We start from the raw sequence: 16,000 nt of genomic DNA, 5'->3' as shown, positions 1-16,000 counted from the left end.
GCATATGTACCTAAGAGTCATGTTTAACTATGTATTTGTATTCATCATAATCTTACACTCTAATCAATTACAAGTTTCAATTCATAGAATTATGTCCTTAAATATAATTACTCCCTTACTATATCTATAAACTCCACCCCTTTCCATTGTCATTGCCTTCATTCAACATTCAGACTATGGCAGTAACCTACAGTCCTGATTGCCTTCTCTCCAGATGTCACCAACCAATCAGAGGGATCTTTAAGAAAAAATGAGTATCTCGTGTTAACTTCTCTGGTTAAAACATTTTAGTAGCTTTCTATAAAGTAAATGTCCAGAGTAAAGACCAATTCCTTCAAAACCTTCAGAGGACATGTCTCATCGAACCCCGTATTTTCATCCTTTGTTTACCTAATCTATTCTCCAGGTCCCAATTTAAATGTTACATCATTCCTTAATACTGCCCCACACATGCACACATGTGTGTCCCTAAATTAGGCCTTCTTTTTATTTGTTATCAGGATCTTTGCTCATTCTTTTTGTAGCTGGCATACTACCTTTAATTACTTAGTTTCCCAGATATACTGTAGACTCCAAGAGCAGGGGCCATACCTGTCTTCATAGTAAATGGGGAGAACTCAATTTTAGTGAATAAGGAAATGAATAAATTTTTAAAAATGGACTGGGGACATTTGTTTCCAGTGCCCAGATGTTTTGTTTTGTTTTGTTTAAACACAACTTGAAGAATTACAGAATGCCAAGATAAATATTTTGATTTTATTAAAAAAAGAAAAGAAAGCTTCTTGTGTTCTCTCTGTAGATGCTTAGAAAGTTTAGATGAAAATATTCATTATTTGTAAAACATATTTTTATATATAAAAAACAGTCATACACTCATGGGTAGAGTATTAGTTATGGAGTGGTCAGGATACAGATGGCACATCCCTAAAAAGTATTCAATAAAGGGATCTTTGTTGAGGTATGGGTGGATGTAGGGTAACCTCAATGCAGGATTACAGCACTAGGTAACAACAAGCCTACCACCATCATTCTCTGGCCTCCAATCCCCCATTGCACTTACATTGGTGGAATCCAACTGGAAGCCAAAGGGCAAGGAGTTTAGGAGCCCAGGTTAATTTCCTCAGACACAGAAGATGGTAAAAAGAGTGGACAATGGGTATCTGGGGCAAACCAAGACCATGCAGCTCAGTGAAGGAAAGGGGCATGGCTACATGCATAACCCAGGCTTTTTCTCAATTCCAGGCCTTTATCAGAACTATCAGCAAGCATTATAACACCTTGGTTAAAGGAGAGCAATACGTTTTTTTCTTTCCAAAAATGCAACAACAATAAAAAAAAAATACTGACTATAATAACTCTCAGGGGTGGTAACTTATCTCTGTTTGGCAGAGAGCAAAAAAGGAAACCGGTGAGGGTAACTCTAAGTACAGATTTTCATGGGATGGTTCCAATAAAAGCCTGTTGTTCCATATCAATTAGTAGTACCTCTTTTAACTCTCAAGAGTGTCCTAGCTTGAACATCAGATCATATGGTTATACAACTGTCAAACTACATAAAACAGAAGTCTTAACAATAAGTATAGGAATGGCCAGGGACAAAATTAAAGTAGAAGTCCTTACCATATCTTGCTTAATCTTTGACCAACTGATTGTGAACTATCTAAATTAAAACATAGAGTGTTTAAATAATGTACATTAAAAAGGTGAGTTCTATTTTTAAGTACGTTTCACTCGATAACGTTTACCTATATATACATGATCTGGTAAAGATAAAAAATAAATCTTATAATAAGCACAAAGAAACTCAATAGAGTTCAAAACAAGAAAACAATTCTGAATGCATTTTCTTACCCACAATGCCATAAACTAGAAATGAGTTATAAAACTTAAAATAATAACAGTAATAATATTCTCCAAAAATTGCAATCAAATTATAATTCTCCTAAATAAGATCATTATAGAGTCAAAGAAGAAATGAAAATTACAGTTAACACACTGATCTGGAAAATTAAAAAAATGAAAACCACACAGTCGGGCCCATGGAGTTCAGTCAAAATGCTGTCCAATGGTAAATTCATGACTGTAATGTTTTTATTTCTAAAAATTAAAATAAAAAATTATATATGTACAGCTTTAGAAGGCAGGAAGAATAGTAACATTAGCCCAAGGAATGTAAAGAAAAATAATTGAAGAGAAAATCAGTGAATTAGCAAAAAAATAATTTCATCATTCAACACATCCAATTCTTAATTCTAATGAAATAGATTTGCTGTTCAAAATTCACCAATTCCAAAGAGAAAGAAAGAAAGAAAGAAAGAAAGAAAGAAAGAAAGAAAGAAAGAAAGAAAGAAAGAAAGAAAAAAAGTAGGAAGGAGGAAGAAAGAAAGGAAGAAAAACAGAAAGGGAGAAAGGGAAAGAGAAAGAAGAAAAGAAAGATTACTTTAAAATTGTAGAACTTTTTCATGTTAACATTTATTTAAATATAAAATATAGAAACATTATTATTTAGAGTTATGAGGGTATTTTTTTGCTGTTTTTACTTTTTTACTTTCACCAAAATAACCTTATTTTACTAGTGGATTCTTTCAAATTTTCTTGAAATAGATCTTGCCATTGCTCTCCCATGTGTAAGATGAGCTTACTTTCATTGCATTAGGAACTCTTCCATTCCAAAGCATTAAAATTTTACAAAAACAGGAAAACTAACTTGTTTTTACTGATAAGCAGAGATAAATAATGCTAAATAAAATAAGAGCAACCAAATTTACATGGCACTAAGAGAATTCACCACAGCCAAATAATATTTACGTGTAATTAGCATTTAATATTAAAAATAAATTAACAAATTATATAAACTTTCAAAAAGAAACATGTTTGTTTCAATGAATACCAAAAGGGAGAATTTTTTTTTTTTTTTTGGTAAATGTAGGCCCACGTGGGGCTTGAACTCAGGATCCTGAGATCGAGTTGCCTGCCTCACTGACTGAGCCAGCCAGGCGCCCAATTAAGGAGCTTAATAAAATGCAATACCCATTCTTGATGAAAAATATAAATAAAACCTTCTAGGTACACCAGAAGGAGTTCTCACCTATACAATAAATCATTTAATATATTAAGAAATATTATTGGTAAAGAGGAGATAACATTATTTGCAGAGAGTATGATTGTCTTCAAATGCACTTGAAGTAATTTAGACAATAATTAGCCTGAATAACAGAACACAGGAAGGTGGCCAGTTAACACCAATAATGCAATCACTCTTTGTGTGTCTCTTTAAAAGTTAAAGCTATGGATTTAATTTTCAGTTTCACTGTTCAAGCCAAACATGTTACTTGCTCAAAGTCAAGTCAAATATTCCCTCCATGCTTTTTATCAGTTTGAAGTTTGCTCTACTGTATGCACATCAAAATGGAGCTTTATCTTTCATAGTATTTGCATTTGTTTGGTGCAAAAATGTCTCTCAAATTACTAACAAAATGATAAACACCAATGTGTACTTGATTCTTCAGGAATTGTATGTATTTTATTAATGTGACCCAAATGTTACTCTGTCTTCTTAAATTAAATAGAACTGATACAAGTCCCCATCAATTCTGGGAGAAGTTCAGTGCTTTCCCAAAGACATGTGCAGACACCCAGGTAATTTTCCTGGTCACTTCTGCCTTGCTCTTTTTGCCCTGTTCTCTCTTCTTTCCTATCACTACCTTGCAAAAGCATACTTGGCTTTCCCCACCCCCAAGTTTCTGCTCATTTCTGATGTTGGAGGATTTAGAAACTCCTACAGTCTCTTTCTTTCCTCCTGGAAATTTCTACAACCAAAAAGTTTAACTCCCTGTTTCTCTGAACAAATAAGCAAATCCCTTTCCTGAGGAAAATTCTGCTGTCTCTTGCTAAATGAGTTTACCTCATTGCAATGTGTAATTACATATGCATATTATCAACTCTATCAGCTTGAAAGACAATTTTGCATAAAGGTTAAAAATATGTCAAACTGCTTTGGCCCAAGTCCAGTATTCACCATTCCTTACCAGCAGCGCGACCACAGGGAGCAAAGCAGACTCTTTAAAGCTTCAATTTCCTCATCCATGAGAGGCCATAGAAGGACCAACTTCAGAGGGTATTGTGAAGGCTACATGAGGTAATCATTAGAAAACATTTACTGTAGTGCCCTTAGTAAGCCCCAAGTTAATATTTTTATTAATATTATTTTTATAGTTTGCTGCTTGAGCTTACTTTTTATTTAATGGAAACATTGTTGTTTTTATAATAATTACAATGCTGAACAGTGACAAGTACATAAGTGCCTTTTGAAGTTGATATTTTTTCTCTTATAATATCAAAAGCCAATTGCAAATAAAGGCATGAAATACCCCACTCACAACAGCAACAAAAAATATTAAGGGTAATTCTAGCAACAAAAGTGAAGGGTTGAGGCTCCTGGGTGGTTCAATGGGTTAAGCAGCCAACTCTCGGTTTAGATTTAGGTCATAATCTCTGAATGGGGTGGGGGATAGAGCCGCTCCCTGCTCAGTGGGGAGTCTGCTTGGATTCTTTCTCTCCCTCTGCCTTTTCCCTCCTCCCACCACTCTCTCTCAAATAAATAAACCTTTAAAAAATAAAAGTTAAGGGTTTATGAAGGAAATTCTAAGTAAAGAACCAACCTGGCATATTTCTCAATAAGAAAACAGCATTGACTGGATGATTAATCACCTAGGTTTTTAAAGTAGTTCTAATAAAAACCAGTAGGTTTCTTTTTTTCTTTTTTAACTTCAGAAAATTATTCTAAATTTCATTTAGAAGAATCAACAGGCCAGTATAGCTAAAAATTCTTAGCAATATTGTATCCTTATTAAGAACAATTTACTGACCATTAGGAAGTTGTTAGTTTTTCTGTGACTCTATTAGGAAATGACAACACTTAGAGGTAAGGGCATCACCATCCCTTTCTCCGTGAGCATAGAAGTGCATTGTTGCAACGCTGTCGTTTGTTTATTTTAAGACAACAATGAAGGAAAACAGGATATGAGGCTTCTAGCAGAGTGCCCCAGACAATGTTTCTACCTCCTTCCTTCCCTAAGAGATGTTTTTCCCCTTTTCTAATCTCTTAACAAAAAATGTAAAGAACATGTAAAAAATTTCTTAAAATACATAAAATAAGACTTCTTAGCTTTGGTGTCATTGTATGACCAAACATTTCCAGGCTGAAGAAATTATATTTCTGTGTTATATTCAAATTTCGGCCCTCTTATTTTGACATCAAAGGCATTTGTATTCTCTAAGACAAAAATATAAAATGATAGAACTAGCTTTTTCTGTTTTTTCTACTAGACAGAGACTTCACTCTTAAGGGCACACATGTTTTTCTTCCTTCCAAGAATGCCATTTTATTTCCGAATAAACAAGAAGTGAACGCTTTCTGAATGGAGGAAGACATGGCCTCAGAGCATTCTACTGCTTACCAGGTTATCTTTTAAGTGAAAAATGGATTTATTGCGTGTTGAGGCTCTACTCAACTTATGGTCTAAGTTTGAGGGTGAGGGAGAGAAAGAGAGAGAGAGATTGGTAAAGAGAGAAGTTGGAAAACCTGCTAAAGGGGAAATGAGTGACAACACGAAGAAAAATGTCTCAGGTCATCAGTTCTTGCTGACCATTTTTTTCTACGATATAGAAATCATAAAGGAAATACATAAATTACCAAAAATATGTGAATAAGCTTTGTATTTAGGAAGCTAGTTCTATTCAGATATAGAGTGCCACAAAGAATAACGACCCATATATGAATAAATGGAATTAAAAAAGAAAAGTTCACCTTGATTAGTTATCTTTCTTATTTCTCATCCTTTTTATTGTTTCTGAAACTTGGACTATTTTAACTAAGCTTCCTTAAAAATCCCTCTGTTAGATTCTCTGCTGCAAGTAAGGTTACTTTGGAAGGACTTCTTTTCATCTTGTTATCTTGGAAATGAACGATTTCCTGAAATTTTCTTCTTTTCTGTTCTCTTCTCTTCAGGAAGCACAATCACTTCCACTGCCACAATTATCACATTTATGGAAATGACTCTCAGATACAACTTTTAATTCCTGATCCTAGTTTCCTGGTTATAATAATAAACTGAACATTTCTACATTTTTTTTTTTTACATCTCAACCATGTTTTCAGTTTCTTAACTCAAAAAATTAGATTCATATTTTTCTCCTTTTTTCACCTCAATTTTATAACTAGTTCCCACATCTCAGTGACTTTTGCATTACCCAAAAGATATCACTCTGGTTCACACCTTTTATATTCCCTACCTTGAACCACCACTCACATCCTATCTTTCCCCACTCATGCTTATCCATCCTACACACTGTGGTCAGATTAGTCCAGCCAAAGCACTACTGAGATCCTCTCTGCCAACAGAAATCCTGATCTTTACGTTAAGATCCCGTTTGTAATGATACTTCCTCTGTGGCATTTTTCTTGATATACACACTGTTTGTAGTATCTCTCTCCTTTTATACCCCATTACATTTTAGGTACACTTGTTTTTATGTCAATTGTCTTACCCTTTTGGCTATATTTGTGGAAAAGCTCATAGAAAAAGAGAAATTAAAAACTTTTCCAAAAACCAACATGCCAGAAATGAATCTTAGTCTCCTGTGGTGATAGTTGCATTCTTGTTTATGTCAACATCCAACAAGAGGATTAATTTGATGCCTCTGTTTTTCAACATTCTTTGAAATCTGATTCATTCTTTTGAAGGCTAAGCATCCAAACTGAACTCCCTTAATAAATCAAAACCTGTATCATCTAGTCAGGTTTTCAGCATTCTATAAAATGGTGATTTGGTACAAAACCACTGTAAGTAGAAAGAGTAAGACAAGACACAGAACTCAATCTGTATGTCCTATTGCAGTTCTGTGAACTTTGAATTGGATTTCTGAAGAAAAGCAACTCACTTTTGCATGATGTGGAGCCTCAGTGAAACCCCAGAAGCCTGTGATTCCTAGAGGCCACCCAAAAGCCCAGCTGTAGTGATAACACTACCCTCCACTCCTCCCGTTTCTTGGCCTACTATCACTGATGACTTTTTAAATAGTTGCCAAAGTCACAACTGCCCAATTCCCAGGAAAAAAAAATGTACTGCTAAAATCAAGGTATACCTAGTTCATTTATATAGATTAGAAATATCGATATTCTTTAAAGCTATTTCTCCCATCCAAGTACTAACTCATCCCGATAGAGGTAACATCAAAAAAAGCTAGCGGCCCAAGAAAAGAATGCCATTTTTTTAGCATTTTCATGGTACAAAATTACCCTCATAGGGCTGGCAATCTAAAAGATGGGTTGTCTACAAAAAAAACTTCCAACTAGAAGTTAGCACATTTGGAGTCCATGTGTGATCAAGGTCACAGTAATGAACAGATTGCTTGACCTTATCCCCTGCTCCTTTGTTTTCCCTCAGAAGAAAAAAGTATGCTAATTCAAATTAAATATTCAAATTAAATACCGTAAGAAATAGTTTGGTCTGCTCCGGACACAGGGAAGGTCGAGTAGAAGCGAGAGAATGCTTATAACCAAATTTTTGTGTACACGGTATCAAAAACAAAAAAACAAGCAAAACCCAATGTCTGTAAAGCTTCGTAATAACAGCGCCATCTTCCTTCACTTTTTTGGGAAAGAAACTGAAGGCTCCTTAGTTACTTAATTCTTTGAGGCAAATATTTTATGGCAAGGTGAGGCTTTCACCTAGAGGTAGAAATTCTCTAGGTTTTTGGACTACAGAAAAATCTGAGGCCATCTAGAATTCCAAGGCAATACTGAAAGAAGAATCTCTCAAATTCTTCCCTACGTTTATTCACTTTCCTAATAAGATCTCACCAGATTTTGGGGTGCCTGTGTGACTCAGTCAGTTAAGGCTCTGCCTTCAGCTCAGGTCATGGTCCCAGGGTCCTGGGATAGAGCCCCACATCGGGCTCCCTGCTCAGTGGGGAGCCTGTTCTCCCTCTCCCTCTGCCCCCCACCCTGTTCATGCTCTCTCTCTCTCTCACACTCACTCTCTCTCTCTCTCTCAAATAAATAAATAAAATCTTAAAAAAAAAAATCTCACCAGATTTTTGAAAATCCCAACTGGCCAAGTCAAAATTTGAATTTTTAATTTACCTCACTGACTAATATGTTTGTATAACATTTATAATTTGTAGAGTGATGAGACGTTGGGTGAATGACACATAAGATACCATTAGACTTAAGTCCTAGAACGTATACTTAAAGCAATGAAAGTTGGGAGAATCTGAACTTCACTCACAGTAGAATTCTTGATTAAAAATAAGCTACACCTTTTCCTCTTTTTCTCTCTCCTGTAAAACCCACTATGAAAGCCATGTTGCTTTGTTAACTTTCATAGCATGTCTTCCACCACAGCCTTCAACACCTGAAAAATTAGTGGAAGAATTTGACTGATTATAGAGGCTGTTTTCCTTGTTCCACGGCTTGTTCTAAAAGGGATACTCAGCAGAACTTGCATTTTTTTCTTTCATTTTGTGCTGTCTGCATGAGTAATTACCTCCCTGATTTCTGAGATGCAATTGAGTAGCTTCTACATTAGAAAAATCCAAAGATTGATAGAGGCATCGCTCCTAAAGGATTAGTTTGCTGCTGTAATTCCACGGAGTAGGTCATTCAAATAGCAAAATGCTGCAAAGTTTAATTTCTTCTGTTTTTAAAAGCCAGATATTGTTACCAGTTTCAGGGAAATTGGAAAGGTCCCATGGGTCTGTTAAGCAGGTGATGATCTTTCAAATTCCCCCTGAGGGGTTGTTTTTGCCTTCAGGGAATATGTTATCCTAGACTGGGGCTTTGCAATAACCAAGGCAGAGATCACTTTCTTGAAAGATAAATCTGACGTCAATTAATTTACTCATCGGTAAATTACAATTTCTAAATATCTGTCCTGATAACTTCATAGCAAGCTGAAATCAACTATGCAAATCCCTTAGCAGTATTTGAGCTATAAGAAGCTTTATAACCTGTTTCAATAAAAAGAATTACTTCTTTTAAAACAGGTGTCATCTTTGGATGAGGCAGCCTACCTTCGTTGGCTTGGGCTGCCATAACAAAATACCATAGACTGGTATTAAGGGTGGCTTAAACAACAGAAATTTACTCTCTCACAGTGTGGAGGCTGGAAGTCTGAGATCGAGGTGTCCAAGTGGTCTTACGAAAACTGTTTACCTGGCTTTCCAAGGCCATCTTACTGTGCCATCACATGTGGAGAGAGAGATCTCTGATATCTCTTCCTTTTTTTTTTTTCTTTTTAAGAACACCAGCTCTTTCAGATCAACGCTCCATCCTTCTGATCTTATTTAGCTTAAATCACCTCCTCAAAGGATCTATCTCCAAGACTGACACATGAGGGGTTGGAGTTTCAACATATGAATTTGGGGGCATACATTCAACCCATAACATAACCCAAAATTAAAATAAAGATTCAATGAAATTTCACACATTTTAGATCCTCAAAAATTGCATAATCCCAAACTTGCATTACATGTGGAATCTGGGTTTAGACTCCCCGTCTGCCTCTTTTTTCTTTCTTTCTTTCTTTCTTTCTTTCTTTCTTTCTTTCTTTCTTTCTTTCTTTCTTTCTTTCTTTCTTTCTTTCTTTCTTTTTCTTTTAACTAATCAGTCTGGTGGTCCCTTGTATCAGGCAGGTATCTGACATGTATACCGTAGAGATTGCAAAAACCATTACAAATAAAATTATTTGTAGCTAGCCAAAGAAAACGGAATCAGGTTTGTTTATTCCCTAGTACTTTTCAAGTTAGCTTATTTATTATATTTACAAGCTTATTTAATTTGTTGCAGATGTTCAGGGGAAGGTTTTGTAAGCATTCACTGTTAGAATGTTTTTTCATTAAATCCATTCTCCAAATGTCTAAATAATGACAAAAGACCTCCTAGCAGAATATTAAGCCAGGAAATTCATCCAAAGATTACAACTGTAATCATAACTGGTATATGCTGTAGTTGCTATTTGATTAATTTGGGCTCAGTATAATGTTGGAATGATTGCTTTTGACTCAATTTTTTTCTCTTCTATAAAAGCAAACACTAACGTGGAGAAGACACAGGACGAAATGGTGGACTCTTAAGCTAAATTCTTAATGAAGGCAGAGAATCGAGTTTTCAGGTCATCGTACTGTTTTCCTCTAGCAATACTGAACATAGACTCCTACTTTCAAAATAGAATGACAATGTTCTTTTTTTCATTTATTTATTTAAATATTTATTTTCATTCTATTTGTGTAGCCTGGAATATCTGTCTTTTTGAAAGTTCTCTGTTATACTATTTCTTCTTGGCTTTTAAAATTAGTTCTGCTCCATAGTCATCATTTTAAGTGAGAGGCGAGATCCTCATAAGTTAGCTGCACATTTCATTAATTGAAATTCAACCTCCTGGGGCGCCTGGGTGGCTCAGTTGTTAAGCGTCTGCCTTCAGCTCAGGTGGTGATCCCAGGGTCCTGGGATCAAGCCCCGCATCGGGCTCCCTGCTCCGCGGGGAGCCTGCTTCTCCCTCTTCTACTCCCCCTGCTTGTGTTCTCTCTCTCACTGTGTCCCTCTCTGTCAAATAAATAAATAAAATCTTAAAAAAAAAAAAAAAAAGAAATTCAACCTCCTAAGACAAACGGCAGATGCTCTACATATTTAGCACAGTGTCTTCTAACCAGCTGTACTAATCTGGGCAGTAACACTGCCCTGTAGCTAAACATCTGGACAGAGCTAGAAACCAGAATAATAAATACTTTCAGAATTACATCAAACAGATGCCTACAGGTGACATCACAAAACAGAAAAACGGGGGAAAAAAAAAATATATATATATCTTTGTTGCCAAATACAGTAGTGTAACTTGAAAGACAGATCATGCAAATTTCCCACTACTGCTCTCAACAAATTTGACTTAAAGCAACCACATTTTCCATTCTATAACTAGCTGTCAGATTGCATAGCACAAAATCTTAGAATTCAAACAGAGATGAGGTAGTACAGTTATAAAAACTGCACCACATTGTAGAACAGGGGAAAGCACTGGCTCTTTTACCATTTAGTATTTGTGTCAGAAATAAAGTTAAATTTCCTAGAAAACAGCATGTCAAAAAAATGCTCCCGTGCCCTAACTCTGCCCACTGCATTAAGGCACTGTTGAATTCACCACAAGAATTGTGAAAATTAGTTGCTTGCCTTTAAAAAATCTATCATGGAGGCATATTTTTCTCTCCATACAGAATGGACGACAATATTTGACGTTATTTGTTTTCACGGTAACACGGGTGGAAGTTGAAAACACTTTGACGCCACTTGCTTTGGGTGTCAGGATTCCAAGATAATCAAGCAACTTTAACATCCATGCTCCCAGGGTAGACTTAGGAATTTTGATGTTATAATGGAAGGAGTAAGAAAATGCTCCCGCTTAATGATACATTTCCACTGTAATAGGAATTTAGAGACTATGTTCATCTGATAAACATATTTCTTCTAGACAGAGATCAATTGGAAAAATCTTTCCCCAATTTCAAATTAGAGATTAGAAACAACCAAGGTGACACTGTACTCAAATAATATGATCCTAAAATTAACATAACGAATACATATAAAGTAAGATAATTGAAAACTTTAGTTTGGTTCTAAGAAGACCAGGCATTCTCAAAGCTGAATTTTTTCCTCCGTGCCAGCTCATAATTCACTAATTAAAATCTCTAGGCAATCTGAGAAAAAAATATAAACTTTTTTTTTGTAGAATTGTCATTTCATGATTAAGCGTAAACGTTTAGAGTCCAGAGTTCCTTTTTACCCTTTCAATGATATTTCAAATATACACAGAAAGTGAGCATTTAAAGCTTTCTAATAGATGTAAGCTTAGATCTAAACATCAATGAAGGAAAATGTTGTTCTCTTAAGCTATCAGGCCAAGATATTTTTTTTTTCTATGCTAGCTTTCAGAAAATTTTCTTTCCTTTACATTCAGATGCAGAAGGTGTTTTCATATAAATAAAATTTAAGAGAGGCTTGAAATTTTTATTGTCTTTTCCATTGCAGAATAAACTAGTCAAGTGTGTGCTGTTAAGAACTCACACCATCACTGTAGCTGAAATTTATATACCAGAAGTTTACCATCTGATAAAGAAGGAGGAAAGAATATCCTTTTTTTTTAAAGATTTTATTTATTTATTTGAGACAGAGACAATGAGAGAAACAGAGAGCACATGAGAGGGGGGAGGGTCAGAGGGAGAAGCAGGCTCCCTGTCGAGCAGGGAGCCCGATGCGGGACTCGATCCTGGGACTCCAGGATCATGACCTGAGCCGAAGGCAGTCGCCTAACCGACTGAGCCACCCAGGCGCCCCATGAATATCCTTAACATTGGTAGTTGCTGAGTATCATTTTCACAGTAATAAAAAAGTAAATAAGTTTCTTAAAATTTATTTAGAAAGATTTTCTCATTCTAACAGTTAGTGTCTTGATAAAAAATGACCCAAGATTTTGGAAATCCTAAAGACACTCTGTCAGAGGTCAAATCTACTTAAGAATCAAGAAAGAAAAATTGCAAAAAAAAAAAAAAAAAAGGAAGAAAGAAAAATTGCATTAGGGCCTTTCCGAGCTACTCAGGGAAGGGTCCATACGGCGTTGTTTTGCGTTTCCGTCGTAACTTAAAGGGAAACTTTCACAATATCTGGAGCCCTTGATGTCCTGCAAATGAAGGAGGAGGATGTCCTCAAATTCCTTGCAGCAGGAACCCACTTAGGTGGCACCAAACTTGACTTTCAAATGGAACAGTACATCTACAAAAGGAAAAGTGATGGTATCCACATCAGAAATCTGAAGAGAACCTGGGAGAAGCTTCTGCTGGCAGCTCGTGCCATTGTTGCCATTGAAAACCCAGCTGATGTCAGCGTCATATCGTCCAGGAATACTGGCCAGCGAGCTGTGCTGAAGTTCGCTGCTGCTACCGGAGCCGCTCCTATTGCCGGCCGCTTCACTCCTGGAACCTCCACTAACCAGATCCAGGCAGCCTTCCGGGAGCCGAGACTGCTGGTGGTTACTGATCCCAGGGCTGACCACCAGCCTCTTACAGAGGCGTCCTATGTTAACCTGCCTACCATTGCTCTGTGTAACACAGACTCTCCTCTGTGCTACGGGGACGTTGCCATCCCTTGCAACAACAAGGGAGCTCACTCAGGGGGTCTGATGTGGTGGATGCTGGCCAGGGAAGTTCTGCGCATGCATGGCACCATTTCCCGAGAACACCCGTGGGAGGTCCTGCCTGATCTCTACTTCTACAGAGATCCTGAAGAGATTGAAAAGGAAGAGCAGGCTGCTGCTGAAAAGGCTGTGACCAAGGAGGACTTTCAGGGTGCGTGGACGGCTCCAGCTCCTGAGGTCGCTGCTACTCCGCCTGAAGTTGCAGACTGGTCTGAAGGCGTGCAGGCGCCCTCGGTGCCTATTCAGCAGTTCCCTACTGAAGACTGGAGCGCCCAGCCGGCCCCTGAAGACTGGTCTGCAGCTCCCACTGCTCAGGCCACTGAATGGGTAGGAACAACCACTGAGTGGTCTTAAGCTGGTCTTCCACAAAGGCAAACAAAATGGAAATAGAAATGGAAAAGGTTGACGGAAAATAAACAGTTTGTAAAAGTCGAAAAAAAAAAAGAAAAATTGCATTAGGGTCATAATTATAGGAAAATATCAGAAAGAATAAGCTGAACATAGAATAAGGTATGGGGAAAGAAACCAACATGTTTACTTAATTTATAAACCCATTTATGTGTGTTCATACATAATTATATAGCTAGAAAGATAGTTTAGTAGATTGACAGTTAGACATTATGAATATCTAACTATATCCACAAATCTATGCATATATTTTTCCAGGATCTAAAGTCTAATTTCCAGTTGAAATTAATATAAAATATCTCCCTTAGGTAACAAGAAACAAATTCTGCTTATACAAGTGTAATGGTCAGTTAATGTTTTATACTTATTTCAAAATGCTTCGTTGTATTACATGCTATATCCCCAAATATAAGCCTTTAGACAACATGTAAGAATAATCTTGTCAATTTACTTGGATAACATGCTTGACTCAAATTATTATCTGGAAACTATCCAGGCCAGGTAACAGTACATATAAGGGGGGGGTATCTTGAACAACATATTTATAATTTTTAAATTATTAATTGGGAAATATTAATCCCAAAATATGGAATAAAGGCTATATATAGTAGTGTCAAAACATTATACACACATAAGTGTGTTTGCACATGTATTTATGTTATATATTATTATATTTGTATATAATATAACATTATATTATATATTACAATATATATTATATATTATGTCATATTATATATAATATTCTATTATTTATATATTATATATTATGTTTTAAAATAATATATTTTACATGTAGAATATAAGACTATATATTGATATGTACTGGGATGGCTTAGACAAATTAGAGCTAAGATATGATTGGCGACAATACACACGCACACAAAATCATTCAACATGCAGAGAACAGTAGGTTAAGTGTCAGCGTTCCGTGCCCAGTTTCCTCTCCTCTAACTGCCATGCTGGCTCTTGAGCACATCAGGTATGTTGTTGCCTTAAGCCACTGGATTTGGATGTTCTCTGTCCCTGGAACATTCTTCTAGAATATAGATGGAATTTTCTCCTTTACCTCCTTCAAATTCTGTTCAACCTTCAACTGACCAATAAGAACTACTTCGGCCATAAGTAAAATGGCTCTTCTGTAACCTTAATTGTTGTACGGCCAGTCCCCCCTTAACTTGCTTTGGGTTTGATTGTTGTGTTGTTGTTGTTTTTTATGTAGACCATTTATAATTTTCTAACATGCTACACAACTTACTTATTATGCCTACTGTCCACTTTCCTCCCACCAAAATGTAAGCCCACTGAATATATAAAGTCCTTATGGCTTTCAAATATTCTGAAAAATATCTACCACCGCATTCATGGGCACAAGAATGGTATCTCTCTATTCATACTAATCTGTTATCTTTCCTTTTTGCTCCGAGCCCCCAGGGCTTCCCTGGTGGAAGGGCTATAATTTAGTGGAAGAGAGTGTCTTCCAGATGAAATCTAACTTTTGAAATAGTCTCATCCATATAAAAGTTCGTATGCTATGATAGTTCTAATATAATACTCCCAAGCAACTTTCTCTGGCTACATCCACTCTGTTTTACTGTCTCACTATTTCATGTCTACTTTTCTTTAAGCCACATACACCAAATGGGATTCCCTCATGAAAATAGACACCTTCATGGTCTGAGGCCGTGAGGGACTTAAGACATAGGGATGGCATATCTGCCTTTGTAAAATGTAAATTCACGCATTCCTTTAATAAAAAGTAACACTTCACATTTCTACAGCACTTTATTTCATTGCATCTTCACAAAATGGAGTTATGGCAGGTATTATCAGTCTTCATTTTTCAGATGAGGAGACAGGGGTTTAAATAAATTAGTAAGTTACCCAAGGTCAAATTTCTAGTAAGTGAAAGAACTGGGACTATACTATGTCTTTTGACTTCTAATCCAATGCTGCTTTTCCTAGATCATTCTGTACCCCTTATATCAAAGCTCAGGTCACAGTAGCTCCAATGTACTGGAGGCATTGATACCAATCTGAGGACAACCTGAACCACCACTCATTCTAGTTCATTCTACTACCTTTGTTTCCCTAGCTTTAAAATTTCATCAAGCACTCCAAAAATAAAGTAACTGTGGAGCAATAACTGTTGAGAACCCCCTTATGACAATCATTATACTAGTTGTTTTATATACACTACTTCATTTAACCTTGTATGGGAATCCAAAAAGAAGTTGAGAGAGAGAAAGAGAAGAGAGGGAGGGAGGGAGAGAGAGAGGAAGGAAGGGAGAGAGAGAGAAAGAAAGAAAGAAAAAGAAGAAAGAAAGAAAGAAAGAAAGAAAGAAAGA

At 36.3% G+C, this 16,000-nt stretch overlaps 1 protein-coding gene across 1 annotated transcript; it reads left to right on the top strand.

Annotated features, from left to right (window-relative positions):
* The first annotated feature begins 12,664 nt into the window (after positions 1-12,664).
* On the top strand, positions 12,665-13,635 carry LOC118011824 (40S ribosomal protein SA-like). Its single transcript, XM_035006648.1, has one exon. The coding sequence runs from the start codon at positions 12,738-12,740 to the stop codon at positions 13,596-13,598; it is 861 nt and encodes a 286-aa protein (XP_034862539.1). The 5' UTR covers positions 12,665-12,737; the 3' UTR covers positions 13,599-13,635.
* Positions 13,636-16,000: the final 2,365 nt, after the last annotated feature.

This window comes from Mirounga leonina, unplaced genomic scaffold (assembly GCF_011800145.1).
Source record: "Mirounga leonina isolate KUSES-001 unplaced genomic scaffold, KU_Mleo_1.0 Mir_151, whole genome shotgun sequence".
NCBI classification, from domain to species: domain Eukaryota; kingdom Metazoa; phylum Chordata; class Mammalia; order Carnivora; family Phocidae; genus Mirounga; species Mirounga leonina.
This window is presented reverse-complemented; position numbering and strand designations above follow the sequence as displayed.

Coding starts and splice junctions, on each gene's coding strand:
- LOC118011824 (XM_035006648.1), top strand. CDS start 12,738: ATGAAGGAGGAGGATGTCCTCAAATTCCTTGCAGCAGGAACCCACTTA.